Source organism: Heteronotia binoei, chromosome 11 (assembly GCF_032191835.1).
Source record: "Heteronotia binoei isolate CCM8104 ecotype False Entrance Well chromosome 11, APGP_CSIRO_Hbin_v1, whole genome shotgun sequence".
NCBI lineage: Eukaryota > Metazoa > Chordata > Lepidosauria > Squamata > Gekkonidae > Heteronotia > Heteronotia binoei.
This window is the reverse complement of record NC_083233.1, coordinates 37,282,720-37,296,860: the sequence shown is the minus strand read 5'-3', so window position 1 is coordinate 37,296,860 and position 14,141 is coordinate 37,282,720. Positions and strand designations below refer to the sequence as shown.

Below are 14,141 nucleotides of genomic sequence, written 5' to 3'. Positions count from 1 at the left end.
GGGAAAACCATAAACACTGTTCTGAGCACTTGCGGGAAAAAGGATGGGGTAAAAATGTAACACCTAGACATTTGTGGATTTCACACTCCGACAAGAGTATATATACAGCTCTTTCAATAGCTCATCTCAACAATCCCATAAAGTTAGATCAGTAGTATTATCCTCCTGTGGTGTCTTGCATAAGGTCACCCAATGAATTCATAGCAGAGGGTGAGATTTGAACTAGAGGCGGATTCCCAGTATGCCACACTACATCAGTTCTCATGTTTTGCTAGGTGCTTGAGGGGTCATATTCAGTCTTGTACAGGGCTCTGTTTCATTGCATTATGGAAGGCTGGCATATTTCCCTAGGGCAACTCAGTTACTGGGCAAACTGCTATGAGAACTACGAATCTAGTAGGCCAACCACCAGAAGCATCTCATTTGTAAACCCTACATACTTTCTCCACTCTGCAGCTAAGTCATGCTCTGTAATTTTTTTGTGTGTGGTGTCTGTGGGCCAAGTATGTTCTATAGATGCTGGTGGAGGTAGGTACTTATTTCAATGACAAGAGGATTCATTTTAGTGTCACTGTCTGATAATATATTGAATTTTCACTAGGTTTTACCTACATGTTTGAAGTTTTTAAAATGGGTACATTCCATGACAGAGATAAATGGAATAAAACCTGTTGTTCATTGTCATGGCTTCTGCACAGGCACACATGGGGACTGCACATTTGCAAGTCAGCCACAGAGAAAAGAGTTTCCAAGATTTTCCAGAGTCTGAGAGTGTCCCCCCCCCACTTTCTGTCTCCAGTAACTCCTTTCCCACCCAAAGGGTCACATGATGGAGGTGAGGCAAGCACTCTCCCCTCATTTCTCTTCTTGCCACCATAATGAGGACACAAGTCTTTCCAAGCTACATCTTTTTTCAACTTTTTCTTGGCTTCACTATGTTGATCACCAGAGCCAGTAGGATGGCATTATTTTAAAAATGTGAAGAGTATGGAGCCAAAATGGCTCAGAACAACATCCATAAGTCTTGTATATTGTGTTTCTATGAAGGGCGTAATATGGCCTCATGCTGCCTTACTCCAGAAACCTGTGATAGTAGAGCAGCCAGGCTTAAGGCAGCCTAATGGAGGAAAGCCCTGGGAGCCCCAGAAGTGCAGACAGAAAAATAGGCACACTCTGATAAGCAGCTGTGAGCCCTGTCAGTGGCCTTGCTCTCAACACTATTGATGTTGGAACTGGCAGACAAATTGGCACCGATGTACTCTGTGTCTAGACCCCAGTCCAAGAAATTGAAAAAGAAACCAAAGCATTCACAATGAACGTCTCCACACCGGTCAATTTCACCTAGACACCACTGTATGCCATTGCCTTGACACTGAGGATCCCTCTCCCCTTGGAGTTGACAGGGCTCCCTGATTCAATATCCACTGAGCAACTCACCTTGCAGCCAGCCATCAATGCAGAGAGAGTATTGATTGGTGTCCCCTCAGCACTGTCTGTCTCCAATGCCAATTGACACTGGGGACTGCAAAGAACACCATCACCATCTGGACATGAGCCGCATCTCTCAAGATCTTTGGACAACAAAATCTACAAGGTCTCTTTCCACACCATGAGATCTGCTAGGAGTCACAAACAACAGGCTCTCCAACTTCAGCCTACACAGTGGCTGATGCAGTATCAGCCATGGTTCCCATTCCCTATGATGTTTCCATCTCAGTGGGGACCCTATAGTTTGCAGAAGCAGGTGCTCTAATTCCCTTGGCAACCACCACAACCGCTCACCAAACATAAGAAGGGTAAAGGTAAAAGGTAAAGCACCAGTTGTTTTCAACTCTGGGGTGCCATCGCATCACAACATTTTCACAGCAGACTTTTTTATGGGGTGATTTGCCATTGCCTTCCCCAGTCATCTACACTTCCCCCCCAGCAAGCTGGGTACTCATTTTACTGACCTTGGAAGGATGGAAGGCTGAGTCAACCATGAGCCTGCTATCTGAACCCAGCTTCCGCCAGGATCGAATTCCAGGTCGTGAGCAGAGCTTAGGACTGCAGTACTGCAGCTTTACCACTCTGTGCCATGGAGCTGCTTAAGAAGGGTAAGCAGTGCACCCCCAACCTTCACTTCACATACCTAATGAAACAGCACTACTCATAGAATTGGAGGATGGACAGGATCATGGCTCAGAAGATACCTCCATGCTATCACCTGATGATGCTGCGGGGGAACCATCAGCCCCATCACCAACAGAGGACATGAAACTACTTCAAACGACTTATTCAAATGGCAAAGGCACTTGACCTGGAATATATAGCTTTAGAGCCACCACCCACCAGACCCCATCATGAAAGTCCTGTATGCTCCAGATTCAGAACCTGTGGCTCTACCCATAACTCAGGGTGTTAGGGATATTGTGATTGGCAAATCGTCAGAGACTTCTTTGTCTGCAGCTTCTGCCAGGAAGCTTGAAAATCTGTACAATGTCAGAGAAAACGACCGTTCCTACCTTTTCCATCACCCACCAGCTAACTCTGATATCTGAAGTCTTACCTGCAAGGGACAGATCAGGATCCCACTCATACCCACTGAACAAAGAAAGGCATAGACTGGACAACCTAGGCTGCAAGGTCTGTTCTTTGAGGGCCATGGGACTACAAGTGGTGAACTTTACCAGCATATTGGAAAGATATCAAATGGTATTGTGGGGCTGTGTGTCACAATTCATTCCCTCAGTCCCTGGTGAGAAAAAACAAAAATCAGTTGCTTGCAGCAAACATCAGTTGAATGCGACCAGAGATGTAGCGGATTGTGACAGTAGGGCCATGGCTTTAGGAATAGTTCTCAGGAGACACTTGTAGCTGAGGTCATCAGCTCTGCCCCAGGAGACTAGAGCCAAAATAGAGGACCTTCCATTTGAACAGATGGATGATGTTTTGGATCACATTAAAAAACCTAAGTAAAATCCTTAGGGATCACTCCTGTCCCCACATAACCTCTTAAGCAATGGTACTTTCTGAGGCACTCCCAGAGGTTTCAGTCTACCAGGCCATACTGAATACAGGTATAGTACCCCTCCAGCCTCACACCAATCTGATAGTCCATATTATCAGCAGGCCCAGAACAAAAGGCAATTCAAACAAAGGAGTAAACATTCCTCTCATTCCCCAAGGGACCACCCCCCTAGAGGTTCAGAGCCATTCTAGCACATTCTTTTTGGACCAGTTATCTAAGTTTATTGATGGATGGTTAAAAGTTAGATATGACTGTTGGGTTTTATCCATAATTAAAAGGGTTATTTTTTAGAATTTAGATCTCTGCCTCCAGTTCATCATTCCACAGAGTCCTCCTCTCTGGGCTCTAGCATGTTCCAGTCACAGGAGATTTTCCTCATTTCCAAGGGCTACATCACAGCATTTCCTCTTGACTTGGAGGAAAAAGGGCTCTTCTCATTGTTTTGCAATTAATAAAAAAGATGGGGGAAAGGACTGATCTTAAATTAAGAGCAGACAAGACCACCTGTATTCACCTGGCTTCGAAGGGTGTGCTTTCCAACTCTGGCAGCTGGCCAAAGGAGTCCATAGGGTTATACTCCCAGCGATGATCTCCAGGTGGGCCTGATCCATCATCCCAACATCCCTGCATCAGACGGCATGGCTGATTCTCCCTTAAGTGACCTCTCCAAAAGAGTCAAGGAAGTTGTGATTGCCTCCCATAGGCCCTCCATTCAAAACTTTTACTCATGTAAATGGAGGAGGTTTGCAAAGTTGGCAGAAGACCAAGGGGTCAAGCCAGACACATGTGATTTGTCTAAAATATTTGATTATTTGTTAACATTGGAGGACAGGGGTTTAACCACCTCATCCATCAGCTGCCATCTCTGCCTTTCATAAGAGCATCAGAGGTTCTTCTGTGATCTCAGTACCCACATCTAAAAAGTTTCTTAAAGGTTTACATAATTTGTATCCACATCTTGTGCACCCTGTACCACAATGGAGTTTGTCCCTTGTTCTAACAATGTATAAGTCTATTGAACCAATGGCAAAGTCTGATCTGTCTTTCTCAGAATAAAAGATGGTCTTTCTGGTGGTAATTGCTTCCACATGCCGCGTGGGGGAACTAGAGGCACTAAGCTGTGGCCCACCCTTTACCAAGTTCCATGTAGGCAAAATGCTTCTGAAACTCAGCTTGGCTTTCTTATTGAAAGTAATCTCTCACTTTCATATAAATCAGAACATCCCCTTCCCAGTGTTTTTCTCTTCCCCAGCCTCTCCATTTGAACAGACACTACATACACTAGATGTTAGGAAAGGACTTCTTTTTTATTTAAAATGCACGGAAGAGTTTTAGAGGTTCAAATAAGGGGAAGGCAGCCTCCACTCAGCCTTTGCCCTGGTGGGTGGTGTCAGAGCTCCATACAAAGAGGCAGACATACCTTGCCCCGTTGTATTTAGGGTGCACTTGATGAGGGCTGAAGCTTTATCAGCAGCATTCCTGTCCAGGCTACCCTTAGATGACATCTGTGGGGCAGCTGCCTGGTTGACGCCCTCAACGTTCATTTGGCACTACTCCATGAACACTAAGGCAGTTGTTGGGGAAACGGTCCTACCCACCTTCTTGTTGAGTTTGCTAATCTCCCATGTGGGGTTGCACAGAAGCCATAATGATGAAAACAGGGTTGCACTTACCTATAACTGTTGTTCAGTGAATGGTCTTCTGTGCAGGCACACATTCCTTCCTCCTTTCCCCACTATGGGCTGCTCTACTGGGATCTCTCTGCAGTTCCTTACAGCAGCAGAGGAAGAACTGAGGGGAGAGTGCTTACCCTGCCTCCGTCACGGGACCCTTTGGGGAGTTACTTGAGACAGAGGGGAGGAGGAGCACTCTTAGGCCCTGGAAAATTCTACTAAAGCTTGGAGACTCTATGTGGCTGGCCTGTGACTGTGCAGTCCCACACATGCCTGCACAGAAGACCACTCAATAACCAACGGTTACAAGTAAGTACAAACCCATTTACATTGTTAACAAGATTATCAAATTGAGCACAGTGAAGCATGAATGTCTTGTCAAGTCAAACATGCTAACAGAGTCTGCTAGCAGTAGAGAGTTCCACATACTTTAGTCTGTGTATTATTTATGGAGGATAAGCCTATTAAGCCATTATAGTTAAACAAAATTTCCATGCTTAGAAGTGGCTGACATATGAGCACTTACATGATGTTGGAGACAGCAAGACTCGGCAGGGAGGGCAGGATATAAATAAAAGCTTATTATTATTATTATTATTATTATTATTATTATTATTATTATTATTATTATTATTATTATTATTAAAGGACTGTGATATGTCACACTTTTGAGCTGCCTGACACATCCAGCTTTTTATGGAAGAAAACAAAAGAGTAGATTACATTTTGTGTTCTCAAGATAAGACCTCTTGACAAATTAAATATATATTATTTTAATAAATAGTAAAGATCTCAACCTGGCACTTTGCTTCTTTCTAAAGATGCTTCTTGCTGGAGCAGTGAGAATTGCTGACAGAATTGAATCTGGTAAAACATCAGTGGTGGTACACTGCAGTGATGGCTGGGATCGTACTACGCAGCTTACCTGCTTAGCCATGCTCATGTTGGACAGCCATTATAGAACCATCAAAGGCTTTCAAGTCCTCCTAGAGAAAGAGTGGATGAGTTTTGGACATCGGTTTGCAATGGTAAGTTTGAAAGACTTCCTCCTGCTATATCAATCCTTCATTCTGTCTGTCTTAGGACCTGCTTTTTTACTGGGGCCAGGCACTGCCTATGGCAAAAGACATGATATCCTCTTTTGTTTTAGTTTAATGTAAACTACTCCATACAGTACTTCATTGCTGTTTGAAGAAATTTAACTTTTCTAACATGTTCCTTAAAAAAAATAAAAGAAGAAGAAAACCTTGCTCAGAGGATGTTTTGTTTTCCCCCCAGCGAGTAGGCCATGGCGATGATGACCATGCTGATGCTGACAGGTCACCTATCTTCCTTCAGTTCATTGACTGTGTATGGCAAATGACAAAGCAGGTGAGAGAGTGCAGCATATTTATGACAACTTCATAAATGTATTTAATTCAAGTAGGTAATTTTTGGGGGGAAGAATGAAATAGTTTTTAACTGAACTATTGGAGTTCATAGCAAATGAACACTAAAACCTGCATTTAGTTAAGAACCCTGACCCAGGACAGCAACAAGAGAACGCACCCTTGCTCTTTCACACCAAGTTTCCTGTCACTTTTTTTCACTAGCTCACTCAGGGAAAGCACACATGAAAAACAGGAATGAGCAGGTTTGAATCCCACCAAAGGAAAGCTGGGAATAAGACAGCTCGCCTTTTGGTCAGCAATAAGTCAGTCAGCTGCAAAGTAGGATTAGGACCAGAACCTGCATCTGATAAGACTGCAGACCATTCATCTTAACCACACCCCCAAGTAGGTATATATAGGGAAAAGACACATGATGGAACACATGAAATCCTCTATTGGACCTGGTTTCACATCTGTCCATATACCCTTGCAGGGAAGATTGCAGAGAGAGGGAGGCTTATGAATTTAGCATGTGTGACATCGCTGGTCTAAGCCTTGCATAAAACTAGGTACAAGCTTCAGGAAGAGTCCTGAAATATTTCCTGGGCACTGCTGAAATTTTGCCCCATTTGACTGAATCACTGGGGATAGGCTTTTGATACTGATTTGCAGCCTCTGATGCATTCATGAGTTTCATTACCGGCAACCCTTGTGCACCATCTCCTTCCAACCTACCCTCACAGTTACGTAGCCTGCTGCATGGTTTATCACCTACTAGCAATGATAAACCATCAGCAAGGGAATTGTGAACTTGGTGGTGCCTGCCCTTGCTAGAACTGTGCAGACATTGGAGGACCCTCCCAAAATGAGTTCTCTATTGCAGGCGATTGAGTAAAAAGCCAGGGGTGGGCATAGATCCGTATCTGCCAGATCATATTAACATAGAGGCACAACTGTGAAGCAATGCAAGCATTTATTGAACAGCATCAAGAATGGAGTTCTGAATGCAAGTTAGATGTTGAAGTTGCCGACTTTGTAGACCTGTCCTGGCTCCTGTGCCTTTGGAAGTGGCACTGACAGATTAAAAAAATATAGGTAGAACTGACCCTGTCACTACATGGCCATGATAGCTACAGCTGTCTCTTAAGCATCTTGCATTGTGCAGCAGCCAGACTATCACCAGTAGCTAGATACTGGTTCTTGGATAGTGCAGGAGCCAGAGAGATGGTAACCACACAGCCAAAGAGGTATATATTTACTGCAGCTGTTACAGGCTCATGAGGTGGTTGGTGTTGCACTGTGCATGGGGTCCATTTATGGCTCTAACCCTGTTGGGGAGTTGCTTGGGAAGAACCTTAAGAAATATAGTAATGATTAATGTTCTGCAGTAGCAAAAACAGTATGTGGCTCAAACACACACTACATGGTGTAAACTACAGATGAGAGTATGGCAGCACTAGGTTTTCTTCCAGTTCTTATATCTCTTCTTGATTAGGGGATTGCTGTACTCTAAGATTCACTTGTTGGATGATGTTGTCACTGAGCCAATACTTACCTATCCCTTTTAGGAAGTTGTATTGGTACAGTGTTTTGTGTCCTTCATTTTGATTCTAACCAGAGCAGTGTTAGAAAGAGACTGTAACAATATTTGCTTTTTTCATTGACTCTGATCCCTATGTGTAGAAAGAGTCCTTTTTTTAGTGTTCCCATCATTGAAGTCCTCCCATGTCTGATCTAAGTGTACATAACATGGGGGCAGTCTTTCTTGGCCATGTTATAGCTGCCTTCAAAGACAGATAGAGCATTCCAAATGCAGAAATGTACAATGTAAACTGAGATATAGGTGTCTTGGCTGGGTTTATTTGGTAGTTAGAAGAGCTGTGATTGACTACAGACTTTAGTATTCTAAGCTGCATCATCGGAATGGTGGAGGTACTGTTTTACTCCCACTGACTGTGTGGAAAACAAAAGACCCTCCCCCTAGCCATCCCCAGTTACTTTGATGGTTTGTACCATCTCCTTGATGGACCATTTGTTTTAGAACTGGAGGGGTAGAGAGTTATCTGCCATCCTTTGCTTCCTTCTCCTCACTTTCCTTCCCTGCTGCTAGTCTGGATGAGAAGTGGGTGCAGTGGGTTGGACTAGATGACCCTTTCGACTCTGATTCTAAGCCCTGGGGAAGCCCTTGACCTCTCACAAGAGCTGGGACACTTTCACATACCTAGTTTTGCATACCTAGTTTAAGACAGATAACAGTCTCTGATTTTACAATTTTTAAAAAACAAATAAAGGAAAAACAGAGGAATCTGATGAGGATACCTCTTTAATATTTCCCAAATGTAAGAACTGAGCTATGTTTAGGTACTGCTGACCTCTGTTTCAGTTTTGTCTCTCCAGGCCATGTGCCTTTAGTACACATGGGATGGATAAACTTGCTCTTAGAATATATAGATTATTTGCCTGGGAAACTGCTGCTGTAATTTTTCTGTGACAAGCTAGTTTGCATATCAAAGACATCTAATTAATATATACAAACTCTGAGGTTTAAGCTATTCAGGATGAATTAATGATGCATTGTATTTAACATTTGGATTTAGAGCAGATCTTTTATAAATCGGATGATACTTGATATCCTCTGCCATTGCACAATAGAATAAAGGTGTATAATTCTCTACACTTGAATTCATATAATTCCCAAAACAAATTATTTTAGGAAGTATAAATCAAATGATGATGCTACTTTAGTGTGATTGACAAGGTGAGCTTATAAAGCTCTGCTGCTTCCCCACCACCACTGGCAAAGGGGTTTTTTTTTTAAATGTTATTTCAAAAAAACAGAGTTGGAGCCAAGCTCCTGTTTGTGTAATCCAAAGGCACTATGCTCATAAAAAAAAAGAGGCATGGGATTCTCACAAGACTTCAGATCAATAACTTAGCCTCTTCATCAGACATTTTGGTGTAAACTGTAGCACTGGAACAGGTTGGCTTTGAGGGGTTTTGAAGAGCTTTTCTGCACTTAGGTTTTTTGCCGTGTGTCTCAAATTGGAGCCTATGCTGCAAATATCTGGCAGTGGGCAATGTGGTATCACCACACTAAAAATCGTACTACCTTGGAGAGTGACAAAATTATACCCCTTTGCCTTCTTGTGCCTCCATGGCACAGGCCATTCATTTGTCATGTGGTAGTTTGTCAAACTGTGCATATAACCACTTGGTGAGCCAGGGATGAGAATTTTCATTCCCGAAAATTTTCATTCCCAAGAATTTTCATTCACATCTTAAGCAAAACTAAAAACTTGAGAAGGAATAAACAATAAAATTCTTGCCACCACTTGGCAGTATATTACAGTTTACTGTATTGCCAAATGATTGTTCATGTTACCCAACAAATGTGGGTAGCAGTCATGTTTATATGACATGGTGTGTGCTATGGTCTTGTTTCCAGATGTGCAGTCTCTCTGGGTCAGAAGTTTTTGGTTTTTTACCATAAGTTTTGGGAAGGAAGAAGAGAACAGGGGACAAAAAGCAACCTGTACCTATGAATCTCAAGAGGCAGCCCAGTTTGTGTTATTCTCAACCATAATAATGATGCTGCCTCTGGATACTGTTTTGTTATTATATGTGCTTGTAATATGGGAGCACTGGGAGCAGACAGTTAAGTGAATGTACTGTGTGCATTGCAGAAGTGCCCTGGAGCACATAGCCATGCAGGGACCTGAGAGATGTATGTGTGGCTTAAGACTATGTTTGACACAATGCCCCTCTTCCTTTAATATATTCCCCCTTTTAAATGCCCTGAATTAATTCTGTACTTTCTGTACTTAGTTTTGTTGTGAATTTAGGTAATTTTTTAAAGCAAACTAACATCCCTTTTAGAGGTTTTCCATCCAGAAATTCGAGCTGTTGTCATAGCTGTTACTTGATGGAAGGATTTCCACTTATTTTGTGATGCTTGTTGGTATTAAACTTTGCATGAGGAAACGGTTTAATATAATCCTGTTCTTTACAATATCATCAGTTAATTATTTTGGACTTTGCTTCCTCTTTGGAAAGGTGTGCAACTATTTTCGGGGGGGGGGGGAGGAATGATCCTATAATAGTTTAGACATCTGGAGGAAACAAAAACCCTTTTCGGGCAGCATAACTAAGAACAGCCTCTTCTGGTTTTGATTTTGTTTTACCTCCCTCATTACTAGTCATTTCTTGCTGTAACTTTGGTTTCCCTCATGTAAAAGGCTGTGAAATAATTTTGCCAGTTCCACATGTGTGCGGAATCCGAATCCAGTAAAAAGTCTGAAATAAACATGAACAGGTCTAGTGAAAGAAGGAGAGTTGAGTGCATTGGAACTGAAAGAAAGAACTGAGTCTTTGTTTATAGAACAGGCTTCTAATTTTTTTTTTCAAAAGACAGTACTATTTCTTACAGTGTAGTCCTGTGATGAAATACTCCAAAATAAGCTAATTGAAGTCACTGGGTTTAGGTTAGAGTTGCTCTTCATGGGGTTGTAGTGTTAATCTCAATACGTAGAGCATTGATCAGTGTCATAATCCTGATGGGGGGCGGTAAGATAAAAGAGCCTTCTTACCTCCTATAATTTAGGGCACCTCTACCCTGTATCTTACAGCATTTCAAACATCCATTTTGCTTACAGTGCTTGAACTGTCTTTATCTGACCACCTGTTACATTAATTGCTGCTAAACTAATAGCCAAGGACTATCATGTGCCTTTTTTAAAAAAAGAACTTTTGAGTTTAAGGGAATTCTGCTGGCATTGGGATTCCTTGTTGTCCTTATAGGATTTGCTTTCTTTTCTTTATGTAAAGGGGCACATGAGAGAGTTGTGCAGGAACATGCAACTAATGGCAACAGATTACTCATAACTGAATTGGTGACAACCAGATGAAACTCCATGGGATCAAGTGGGACAGAGGCTCATCTGGTTCTGTTCTCATCTTTTAAACTGAATGGAGAACAACAAAAGAACTTAAGGGTAGATGTGTTCTGCTTGTACATGGCAGGAACCATTCTCAGTGGCATCTACAAACTTGTTACAGGCTAAATAGTATAAAACTTGTCAATGGCTGGAAGCACAGGCAAGCATTTTTGCTAGTTGGGTTATAAAATCCAGGTTTCACTCCAGTAGAATTGAATCCATACCCCAACAGATGTAAAACATTTCAAATAGAGCCACTGCATTCTCCTTCAGAACATCAAGGCTATAACTACAAATGCTTTTCTAAGAAAAATGATGTGGAATGGAGCACCTTTATGTGAAATGTCTAACTTGGCATTTTCCATAAGAATCTCTGTATGCTTGCAGAATCTCAGCATGGACATGTATCACTTAATCCCTTCCTGTACTTGATGTGCTGCAAGTGAGATGCTTTGTGAATTCTAGTTGCCTGTATGGTGTATGTAAAAAGATTTTGCTGTCAATGTGGTATAGTGAAAACAGTTATTGGGGGTTGGAGTGCCATCCTCCCTTCCTGCTTTTTTTCTGCTATAGAGATTAAGGTACTGTAACTTAATAGTGAGTTTTGGTGTCGTATGTTTGTTCCACCATGCCTGCTTTTATTCTGTTAGAAAAGGAAGAGAAGAGAACCTCTAGTGGGGAAATGGAGGCCCTTGTGCAATTGCCTGATCTCTCTTTAATTCACAGATTAGAATCCTTTAGGGAATCAAGAAGTCCTCTTTCAACCAAAGGATGAATGAAAGTGCCAAGAGCTTCCAGCTTTTTCCTCCTTCTGTCAACCTTTGCTGTTTTGCTGTTTCTTGGAGATCTCATAAACTTTAACACTGCATTTTCCATTCAAAGTTTCTTCTTTTGTTAGAGAGAGGGAAAGTATTTAAATGGAAATAGGACTTTCTCTTTAAAACTTAACAAAACATTTTATTGTTCCTTTAGTTTCCAGCTGCTTTTGAGTTCAACGAACTGTTCTTGATCACCATTTTGGATCATCTTTACAGCTGTCTCTTTGGCACATTTTTATGCAACTCTGAACATCAGCGAATAAAAGAGGTAAATCAACTGTGTAATGGTTTTATATACAGAAGCAGGGAATGATATCAGAGTATTTTTGGGGCTTTTTTGCGTGTTTTATAGAGCTAAAAGTACTTAAATACAATCTAGAGATGAATTTTTAGAATTCTTTTGATGTGCAGAATAGCCTCTAAATGCCACAGATAGATACAGTTTTGGAGTCAGTACTGATAAAAAACCTATTCCCACTTTTAAAATCTGTTAAAATTTCTAGCCAGATATCCCAGGCAAGATTGTGCAAGAGTATAACTTGTAATTAATTAATTATTATTATTATTCCACTTTTAGCCCTCCTTTCCACGGACTGCATCCCTCAGAAGGAGGCATGCTTCATCTTTTCTTGTTGTGACTTGGGATTTTGATGTAGAGTCATTAAAACCAAGAGCAAATTGTTATTTCCATGCTGGGGAAATGAAGGCTAGACAGATTTCCTTGTCTCCAGTACAGTTTGTACTTATTGACTCTGTCCCTACAAATGGTTTTTCTACCCAAAAAGAGGTAGAAGGAAGTCCTGGGTGACTTCTCTACTTTTTCTTGCTCCAGGCTAGAAAGTAACGTGAGGTCCAGTGATCTAGAGCACATGCTTTGCATTTAGAGAGAAGCCATAGAGAGCCCTTCCGGTCAGTGTATGCAATGCTGGGCTGTAGAAAGTGTACATATGAAGCACTTTGATTGCATTGCAAGGCATTTTCATGTATTCCTTATGAGAATTATCAGGATGTCCCTGAATTATGAAATATATGTGGGCAGGATTTAGGAAGGTCCAAGGTGCAAATGAACCCAGAATTTTATTTGCATTATTTTGTGAGTCCATAATTCTATTTCTATTGCACTGTTTATTGGATGCTTTATCCTGTCAGATAGAAAGGTTTTTTTATAATTTGTAATATACGTTGTATCTCAGCAAGAAAGGTGGGCTATAAATCAAGTAAATAAATAAAATAAAAATTAGTCATAATTTGTACACAGAAGGTACAGAGTAATAATGGTATATGCTTTACCCTGAGACTCATTCCCCCTTTATCCCAACAAGAAAAACATATGTGGAAACAGAGACTTTGTGTGCTCGATCTGATGTGTATTTGGTTTAAGTGACTTGATTTAGTGCTGCAAGTTGCATGATCACACCACAAGATGGAGCTGAATTATACATTCTCACCAAGTATGTGCTTACCAGACAGCTCCCGCTCATGAATGGATAATCTAATGCAGCTCCCCCCCTTTTTTTTAAAAAAAAAATGCAATTTAAGAGACAACTGTAGTGGAAACAGATGCTTTATAGCATCAAAGGAGTATAAAATTGCAAGATGAAGCTGATAAGAATTCAGATTCTGAAACCTTGATTTAATAATGGTTTTATGGTGGTGTTTGTGTTTGGTTATAGATTTTAAGGACCCCTCTGAATAAAGCTAAACATGGGTGTTTAATTAAGAACACAATGTTTGGGGTAGGTGTAGGGAGAATGTAGATAAAAAAGAGTACTGCTTTGCTAAAATATTGTTTTGTTGATTGCATTTTGAAGGGTATGTTTTTGCTGACTTTCAGATATTTTGTTTTGCTATTTTCAGTGGGGGTGTTGCTTGAGATTGATAGTGTTTACTGCTAAAAGCACACCTTTGTTCCTCAAAATCCATTACTTCATAAAATATCTAATTTCATCCCATTTTTACTCTTAGTCCAAGGAAATAAGCTTCAGCATTTTCAGATGCCTGATACTTGAAATACAGTCACTAATGACTATTGCATCAACATATGAGTACTGATTTATTTTGTCTTAAAAGAACTGTACCTGAAACCCATTTCAAGTTTCCTTTTCTTGATGCAGGCATTTTTCTAAATTAATAGCTTTTGTGTTTCATCATGGAGATGAGGTTTTCCAAGCATGTCCTTAGGAACCCAAGCATTCCACAAAAGCTTATGAGGGATTCCTCGGTGAAAAGAGCTACTGTGACTGCCAGGCTTCCTTGAAAGACTGCTTGTCCATTTGTACTGACCCTGTATACCAGCAGGGACTTCTTTGGTGTGTTCCTTCCATTGCATGTAAGTG

The 14,141-nt window shown here is 41.2% G+C and overlaps 1 protein-coding gene across 6 annotated transcripts in view; it reads left to right on the top strand.

Moving 5' to 3' along the window:
- Window positions 1-14,141, top strand: part of MTMR1 (myotubularin related protein 1) — a 57,614-nt gene that overhangs the window by 31,295 nt on the left and 12,178 nt on the right. For all 6 annotated transcript variants that reach the window (XM_060250089.1, XM_060250087.1, XM_060250086.1 and 3 more), the window contains 3 exons: window positions 5,505-5,711; window positions 5,962-6,054; window positions 11,960-12,073. In XM_060250089.1, the coding sequence (XP_060106072.1) occupies window positions 5,505-5,711; window positions 5,962-6,054; window positions 11,960-12,073 (414 nt within the window). The remainder of the gene's footprint in view (window positions 1-5,504; window positions 5,712-5,961; window positions 6,055-11,959; window positions 12,074-14,141) is intronic.